The sequence below is a fragment of the Somniosus microcephalus genome, chromosome 11, assembly GCF_052327205.1.
Source record: "Somniosus microcephalus isolate GS21.2 chromosome 11, FLI_Smic_1.0, whole genome shotgun sequence".
Classification (NCBI taxonomy): domain Eukaryota; kingdom Metazoa; phylum Chordata; class Chondrichthyes; order Squaliformes; family Somniosidae; genus Somniosus; species Somniosus microcephalus.
This window is the reverse complement of record NC_140997.1, coordinates 108,756,552-108,766,208: the sequence shown is the minus strand read 5'-3', so window position 1 is coordinate 108,766,208 and position 9,657 is coordinate 108,756,552. Positions and strand designations below refer to the sequence as shown.

Sequence of the window (9,657 nt, the reverse complement as noted above, 5' to 3'; positions counted from 1 at the left end):
GCTTGAAATGTTGTTGCCAGCAGATTCTGGAAAAGTTGTCTCCGTTTGTTACAAAATGGAATCTTTAACGTAAATGGATTCTTCAATACAGCCTCTCCCGCCAGTGTTCTTAACGAATGGCTTTCATTCCTGGGGTCATTCCAGCGAATCCTTACAGCCGGACTGCATACAGTACTCTCAGCAGATGGATCACAGCGGCCCTTTCAGATCCTGCACATTCCTGTGTAACTGTGGCCAAAACAACATCTGGTACAGATCGAGGGTCATTCCTCACCCAGCACCACACTAGTTGGGTGAAACACGCACCAACAGCACCTGATTATGGCCACATTCAAAGCCAACCCATGGTACATTCTGCCCAGTTTTGCCCTGCAGCTCACGTTGATTAACGGAGGCCAAGGGACACCGGCCTTTCAGCCTGTACATGGGGCTACATTCAAACCCAGTTCTCAGAGCTGGAAACACTAACCCACTACCACCACTCCCCACCCCATCCCTCACGGCTACAGGATTAAGAATTTCAAAGCTAGCAATGAAAACATGTCTGAGGACCTCAAGCTAACTGAAGCACACATCCCGACCCCTTCCTTTCCGCAGCATCTGCCCCCATTCCAGAGTAAGTAACTTTGCTGGGTGTAGTGGTGAGAGCAGCACCTACCTCTGTGCTGTGTGGGTGTCCTCAGCTTTGAAGGAGTAGTAAAGGATGTTCTTGTGGTAGAGCTGGAACAGTGCACTGGGTCCAGGGGGCTCACCATCCTTTGATCCTCTGATGGTGAAGCCCAATAGAGGCAAGCTCCCTGCAGCAACCTTGTTCTGTCACAAAAAATCATGGAACACCCAAATATTAAACACTTATTCAAGCTTTATAACCTGAGCTACATTGGTTTCCAGTGCCCCAATGCCTCAACTTTAAAATTCTCATCCTTGTTTTCAAATCCCTCCATGACCTCGCCCCCCCCCCAATCGCTGTAACCTCCTCCAACCCTACAAATCTCTGCGTTCCTCCAACTCCGGCCTCTTATGCATCCCCCACTCCCTTCGCTTCACCATTGGTGGCTGTGCTTTCAGTTGCCAAGGGCCTAAGCTCTGAAATTCCCTCCCTAAACCTCTCCACCTCTTCTATTCCCTCTCCTCTAAAAGTCTTAACTTTCCTTAAAATCCACCTCTTTGATCAAGCCCTCCTGATATCTCCTCCTTTGTGTCAGCTTCCAGCGGTTATGCTCCTGTGAAGTGCCTTGTCCTGTTTTTCTACATTAATGGCGCCATATAAATGCAAGTTGTTTTTGTTGTTCTATTTTCAATGTGACTTCTCTCTCCCAACCCTTGTTTAACCCAAGGACAGTACATAGCCCAGTTACAACACAGCTCCACCTCTGTGTGCAAGACAGGTGTCCTGGGCTAATTCATTTGACTGTCCTTCTCTCTTCCCTAAATCAGTGCCCATCCAGGGAACACAAAATCCCTATATAACTAGCATTGCCATAATATTTTATGTTTATGCCCTGAAAATATAGTATGACTATTAATTTTTTTATTAATTGCAGAACATCCAATTTCTGAGCATAACTCCAGCCTCATGGTCAGGGCCAGAGGTGTCATTTTCTTTGGGATGGATACTATACACAGAAACACACAATGTATTACTCTGCGACAAAAATGCAGCTATGTGCAACTTGGCTGTTCCTTTCCAAGAAAGATGTGCATTTCTACAGCGCCTTCAACAACCTCAGGATATCCCAAAGCGCTTCACAGCCAATTAAGTGCTTTTAAAGTGTAGTCACTGTTGTTTTGTAGGTAAACATGGCAGCCAATTTGCACACAGCAAGCTCCCACAAACAGCAATGGTGTTGGTTGAGGGATAAATGTTGGCCAGGACATCAGGAGAAATCTGCTGCTCATCTTCAGGACATCCAACATGGCTTCAAAAAAGGAGATAATGTCTTACAAATTTGATTGTATGTTTTGAAGAAGTCACTAAGATGGTTGATGAGGGAAGTCCAGTAGACATTTTCTACTTAGACCTCCAATAAGCTTTTGATAAGGTACCGCACAAGAGTCTTCTCTGTAAGATCAAAGCCTCTGGTATTAGTGGTAATATATTGAGCTGGATTCAGAACTGGCTGCAGGACATAGGCAGAAAGTAGTTATAGATAGATTTGGATCTGTTTGGAGACCGGTCACCAGTGGTGTCCCACAGGGATCGGTCTTCCGTTGGTCTTTACTATTTTTATTAATGATCTGGATGTAGGTGTTGGGGGCATGATCTGAAAATTTGCAGATGATATTAAGGGGGAGAAATTCGGTACCTTAGTGCCCCCAGTTAGTGCCTCCAGGGGGCAGTAGTACTGATGCCTGTGAAATTGATGTGGAGGTTTCCTGCGCCCGGAGATCGTGACTGTTACGTCCGTATAATAATAAGAAACGGACTGCGGAGAACGGTACAATAGGTGTTTACTCAACGTGGTTCAAACTGCAACTGATCTGTACAGATCACTACTCAGCATTATATACAGGTGTGGTCACTGCCGGTACTACAGTATACATGAGCTGTACAAAGTAGTTCCCCCCTTAAAGGTACATACATTACAATTCCTCCCCTTTTAGATTAACAGTACCATAACACTCATTTAACAATTAAATATCAAACTAATTACAATTAACACTTTTAACATGCAACATTAGCTGAAAATAGTCTATTTATAAATTCAGTCTTTGGGGAGGCTTCCTGATCCTTTCTGGATAGCACCTTTCCTGAGTGTCTTGCTCTTGGTGCGGAGGCGACTCTGGCCCCCTGTCGTCGGTTGGTTCATCCGCTTCCGATGCTACTATTTCTGGGGTAGATGCTACCTGTACGTCGGGTTCATCACCAGGTCCGTATGGGCGAGGCATGGGGTTGACTTGTTCCTGTGACTCTAGGATCTGGTCAGCATGGCGTCTCACGATGCTCTCCCCAACGTCCACTGTGTACATTAGTGGGCCCTGCCGTGTGCATATCGTTCCTGGCTGCCATTTTTCTGTTCGGTAGTCGCGGGCCAAGACTGGTTGCCCTACATTTAAGCTCCTTGTTGGCTTCTCATGGATGTGCTGGAATTGCTTACTCTCAACATCTCTTTGTACGTTTGGTCTGAGCAAATCCAGGCGAGATCTTAACCTTCGGTTAAAGAACATCATGGCTGGGGCCTGGTTGGTGACTGCATGTGTCGCATTCCGGTAGGCAAACAGGAAATTGTCCACCTTGTGCTGCAGTGGAATGTTGTCATTGTACATAGCCTTTATTGCCTTCTTAAAGGTTTGTACGAACCTCTCAGCCAATCCATTTGTGGCTGGATGATATGGGGCGGATGTGTAATGCCTTACCCCATTCTTCTTCAAGAACTTCCGGAACTCTTCGGACACAAACTGTGGTCCGTTGTCGGAGCAAATCTGTTCTGGCAAGCCATTCCTGGCAAAAATGGTCCGTAGGACTGCAATAGTTTTCTCCGTGGTGGTGGAGGACATTTTGATGACCTCAGGTCATTTTGAGTGTGCATCCACGGCTATTAAAAACATTGAGTCCATGAATGGACCAGCAAAATCAATATGCACCCATTGCCATGGAGATGAGGGCCACTCCCATGGGTGTAGAGGGGCCTGTGGTGGTGCATTTTGGACTTTCTGGCATCCTGAGCAGCTCTTGGTCAGGTCCTCGATTTGTTTATCGATTCCCAGCCACCACACATAAGCCCTGGCTAGGCTTTTCATTTTTACCCCTCCCAGATGACCCTCATGAAGCTCATTGAGCACTCTATCGCTTAACTTGGGTGGAATTACCACTCGGGATCCACACATCAAGGTCCCCCGGCACACTGACAGCTGTTCTCTCCTTGTCGAGAATGCTGGCAACAGTGAGTTGCCACATGCTGGCCATCCCTTCACCGTCAAATCATATACCCGAGACAGTGTCGGGTGATTTCGGGTTTCCTTTTTGATACAAGCGTTAGTTACCGATAGGTATTCAACTATAGTCGAATGGAATATTTCGACAGGATCCACTGCTGGTGCTTCCTCCGCAGTAGGCAGTGGCAGGCGTGATAGCCCATCAGCATTTCCATGCTGTTTCGTGCCCTTATATTCAATCTCATAGTGGTACGCCCCTAGAAAAAGTGACCATCTTTGTGTATTGATTTCTTTGTGGGTTCAATGACGAGACATTTATGTGACTTTTAATGTAAAGTCTGTTCAACTCTTTTAACAGCATTTACAGGAGACATCAAGCTAGTGATGCATCTAGAACGAAACTGAAACTAAACTAAACTGCCTTGCTTGTCTCTGTCACATGCCCTCTGCTGGTCAGGCACAAGCAATCAATACATGCAAACATGCTGGTAAGGCATCATAATCGAACAGGCAAATACCATCTCTATTTGCTGATATCATTACATCTCCTTTTCTTAAAACAAAAGTATTTTACTTTTAACTAACAACATGTTTTCTTTGTATTAATCTGCATTTTAACTGTAACACTTAATGCTTTGTGTGTTCACATGAAATATGTCAATACACTAGAACTTGAAGAAAGAATAAGATAACATTACTTCCTTCCATAACAATAGTCCTTAAATTTGCTCAATGAGTCTCTCAGGAGGCTTCACGTGTCTTGAGGATTTTCTGATTGATTGTCCTTGAATCTGAGTTGTTGCCTCAGATGATGGTTTCTCAGCTGTGTGATCAGGTTGTTCAATAGTATCAGTCTCTTGACCTGCTGTGGCTGGTCCCATGAGAAGATCTCGATGATTTCTTCTCAGAACAGCACCCTCATCTGTCTGAATGGTGTATGATCTTGGTTGAACTTCACTCAGGACAGTTCCCTTCTGAGTCCATGTGTTTGTTTTGTCTTTCAACCTTACTTGGTCACCAGTGTGGAGTTCAGGTAGGTTTTGTGTTCCTCTGTCATAGTAGTACTTTTGCTTTTCTTTCACTTTTATTCCATGTATCTTTGGTCTGGGTCTAATTTTCTTAAAATCAGTCTCTGATATCACATTAACTTGTGCTCCAGTATCCAATTTAAATGGAATATGTATGTCATTCACTTTTAGTGTCAACATCCAGTCTCTTTCTTCTTTTTTGTTTTCAGACACAACATCTACATAGAACTCCTCTATCTCGCTTTCATCTACTGTATGGACCTTGCTTTGTTGCACTTGGTTCTTGCAGCAACGGGCATAATGGTTGTTTTTGTTGCAACTATTGCATTTTTTACCATATGCTGGACACTTTCTTGGTGGATGCTGTGTACTGCATCGACTACATGACTTTCGATTGTCCCTTTCATTTTCGTTCGCTGGCCACACCTCTTTTTTCACATTGGCGCTCTTTTTGTTAAACGGTTTGTGTCCGTTCTTTCTCACTGCATCCACGTTGCAGCTATTGTCACTGAACAGCTCCTTTGCCTGCAACTTCACAGTCTCTGTAGCCCTACACAGTGCTATGGCTTTTCCCAGGTCTAGATCTTGCTCTCTTAGCAGTCTTTCCCTTAGACCATTATCTGGAATACCACACACCAGTCTGTCTTTTATCAGCGAGTCTGTCAGTCCCCCAAATTCACACGATTTGCTTCTGTTTCTCAGTTCAGTCACATACTGATCAATAGTCTCACCCGTTTTCTGTACATGTGAAAAATCTGTGCCTCTCAAACGTCACGTTATGTTTAGGTATGCAGTAGGCCTCAAACCGTTCCATTATTTTATCTAGTTTCATTTTGTCTCCATCAACAGCGAATGTGAAGTTATTATACACCTCCAGCGCTTCATCACCCATGACATGTAAGAACACTGACGATTTCTTATTATCACTTTTCTTGTCAGCTCCGATTGCTGCTAAATACAACTCTACACGTTGTTTGAATCTCCTCCAATTTTCAGCCACATTACCTGTCAACTGAAGCGTCGCCGGTGGGTGTAAACCTTCCATTTTTCACTTTGTTAGCTATTCTCTAATGGTAAGTAACGATGTTCTCTTTTGGCTTGCTAATCTGTGGACAGCTGATTTAACATCAGATTTTTTCTCTTCATCTCTTTCAATCACTTCTGACACCATGTATTGATTTCTTTGTGGGTTCAATGACAAGACATTTATGAAAGAGAATGTCTTTTACACTAAAGTCTGTTCAACTCTTTTAACAGCATTTATAGGAGACATCAAGCTAGTGATGCACCTAGAATGAAACTGAAACTAAACTAAACTGCCTTGCTTGTCTCTGTCACATGCCCTCTGTTGGTCAGGCACAAGCAATCAATACATGCAAACATGCTGGTAAGGCATCATAATCGAACAGGCAAATACCATCTCTATTTGCTGATATCATTACACTTTGTAGTCATTGTGCAGTCATCACCGGAACGCCCTTCTTCAGATTAAAAATGGAGACAAGAGGCTGGTGATCAGTCAGCAAGGTGAATTTCTGCCCGTGCAGATAGTGATTGAACTTTTTCACTCCCCACACTAGGCTGAGGGCCTCCCTGTCAATCTGGGTGTAGTTATGCTCGGCTGAGGTTAGTGATCGTGACGCAAAGGCTATTGGCCTCTCTGAGCCGTCCAAGAATTTGTGCGACAGCACCGCTCCAATGCCGTAGGGTGACGCATCACATGCCAACCGAATTGGTAATGCTGTGTTGTAATGGGCCAATACCTCTTTCGATGTGATTAGTGGTTTGCTCTTCTGGAAAGCTTGTCTACATTCGTCACTCCACTTCCATGGCACCCCAGTTTGCAGTAAGGTGTTCAGTGGGTGTAGTATTGTAGACAAATTTGACAAGAACTTATGGTAGTAGTTTACCAGCCTGAGGAACAACCTCAGTTGTGACATATTTTCCGGTGCTGGAGCCTTGACTACTGCCTCAATCTTCTCTGGGGACTTATGTAACCCCTCTTTATCGATAACGTGGCCACAATACGAGATCTGTTTTCTAAAAAACTCACATTTGGGGCGGTTAGCTCGGAGCCCATATTCCTGCAATCTAGTGAGCACCTGCTCCAGGTTGGCAAGGTGATCACTGTCATTTTCGCCCGTGACCAGGATGTCGTCCAAATAACACTGGGTCCCTGGGATCCCTTGCAGGACTTGTTCCATTATTTGATGCTTCTTCTACCTCCATTTGCAGATACGCCTGGGCCAGATCAATCTGAGTGATGCGTTTCCCTCCAGATAGCGAGGCGAAAATATCTTCAATCCGCGGAAGTGGATACTGTACGGTGTGAAGGACCGGGTTCACTGTTACCTTAAAGTCCTCACAGATGCGAACCTTCCTTGGTTCCCCAGGCATGCTGCTCAACAACTTTTTCATCACAGGGACGGTGGGTGTAGCCCACTCGCTCCAGTCTACCTTGGACAGTATGCCTGAACGTTCCAGACTCTCCAGCTCTGCTTCGACGGCTGGGTGGATTGCATAAGGCCTTATAAAATTTTGGACTTGCGTTTTCTTCAATTTTAATCGTCGCTGTCATGTCTTTTAGTGTTCCGAGTCCTTGCTGGAACACTTCTTTCGCATCAGTTAGGATCTTTGACAGTCGCCCAGGTGTGACGTCGTCATCCTTTTTGTCAGCCACAGTCAGTGCCTGTATGGAATGCCAATCCAGTTGTATTTTCCTGATCCATTCATGTCCCAGTAATGGTGGTCCTCCATCTTGCAATACATACAGGTCTAGTTTTTGTGTTTCCTTACCGTTATATATAACAGTCACCCTTATTTTTCCTTTGGGGTAGACTTTTTGCCCCGTGTACGTCTTCAAAATAATTTTTGTGTCTCTGAAGGGTATGTGTGTGAATAGCCGCTCGTAGTCCCGTCGGTTTATGACTGTTAGAGCTGATCCTGTGTCCAATTCCATCTTTACCTGGACCCCTGCTATCTTGAGAGTGACCCAAATGGTTCGGTGATCCTCCGTTGTGATCACATTATGTAGTTTCAGACAACTCAGTTCCCTGCTTTCGGAGTCGTTATCACTCTATTGTTCGTCTGAACTATTCTCCGTTATCTTATGTACCTTCTTGTACTTCCCTTTGGTCGGTTTCTTATTGCTGGTTTTCTTTCCCGACCTGCAGACTCATGCTATGTGTCCTACTTTTCCACACTGTCTGCACACTTTGTCTTTGAACCAGCAATCATTCTGGTCGTGTGTTGTTCTGCCGCAGCGATAGCACTTCTCTGTTCCATATGACATTTCGTTGGTGCCATATTCTTGCGGTCTCTGTTGTATCTCTGCAGCGCCCCGTGCTGCTGCTTCATATGATACCGCAATGCTGAAAGCCTTTTCCAGCGTAAGGTCCTTTTCAGATAAAAGCCGTTTCTGGGTTCCTTCACTTTGAAGCCCACACACAAACGTGTCCCTTAAGGTATCTGCCAGTCCCGCTCCAAACTGGCAGTGTTTCGATAGTTTACGCAGTTCTGTTAAATAATCAGCATTGCTTTCATCCTTATGCTGGTTCCGTTTGTGAAACTTGAATCTTTCTGCTATCAGCAGCGGTGTGGGGTTTAAATGTTCCTTTAGTATCATTACTATGTCTTCAAAACTCTTTTCCATTGGCTTCGTTGGGGTTACTAGATTTCGCAATAACCCATACGTCTTTGCACCCATTAAATTCAACAATACCGATGCTTTCTTGTCATCTGACACCTCATTTGCCTTGCAGTACACCTCTATTCGTTCGACATATGTAGTCCAATCTTCGACTTCATTGTCAAATGCGGTGATACTGCCACTCTTCAGCATTTTGGGTGTGGTTTAAAATGGCGTCTCCCAATGGCTTAAAATGGCGTCTCCTGCGCTTTCCTTCCTCCCCCGCTGCCGCCGACGCCGCTCCCGGCGGTCCTCGTGGCAATGGCGGTGCCTCGCGGGTTTCTGCGCGTCTCTCTCTCCCTCTCTCCGACGCTGCTTGGCCCCTGAACACCGGCTGTGCCCTGTGCACTCTGCCCTCTCTCTCTCTCCCCGTCAACGCTGCTCGGCCCTTTGCTGTGCCGCTCGGTCGGGCTCTAGTCGGGAAGGGTCTGTCCGGGAAGGATCTGCGCACTACCTGTTGCCAGCCCGTTTCGCTGGACCACCTCGACTGGAAAGCCAAGCCTGGCTCTCGACAGCCTCCCCCGCAATTCTCGAGTCTCTGCTGGATGACTGGGCGGTTGCCCGTGGTCGACGCCCAAGTCTCTGGCCTTGACCTCCAATCCACTGATCTCCAGGAACGAATCCCCGGGAGGTGATGCAGCGTTGCAGGTAGCTTCGAACCTGCCTCGTCGCCAATGTTACATCCGTGTAATAATAAGAAACGGACTGCGGAGAACGGTACAATAGGTGATTACTCAACGTGGTTCAAACTGCTACTGATCTGTACAGATCACTGCTCAGCGTTATATAGAGGTGTGGTCACTGCCGGTACTACAGTATACATGAGCTGTACAAAGTAGTTCCCCCCTTAAAGGTACATACATTACAGTGACGTCATCGTGCTGCGCTGCGCCTCGGTCCCGAACTTCAGTTCCGCCCCCTGCAACATCGATGGGCGGCGACACCGACAGCTGCAGGGGGTGTTGTTAGGGAGGCCGGGTGCTTGGGGAGCGCTATTTAAAGGGGATGATGGTTGAGTCAATGAAAAAACTTTCTGAATGCGGTACTTCAATTTTTCACTGTTGT

At 45.8% G+C, this 9,657-nt stretch overlaps 1 protein-coding gene across 1 annotated transcript in view; it reads right to left on the bottom strand.

Moving 5' to 3' along the window:
• Positions 1-654: 654 nt before the first annotated feature.
• LOC147110818 (FYVE, RhoGEF and PH domain-containing protein 5-like) overlaps positions 655-9,657 on the bottom strand; it is a 1,561,072-nt gene continuing 1,552,069 nt past the window's right edge. The window contains exon 20 of the mRNA XM_085999968.1: positions 655-813. Coding sequence (XP_085856094.1) covers positions 655-813 — 159 coding nt within the window. The remainder of the gene's footprint in view (positions 814-9,657) is intronic.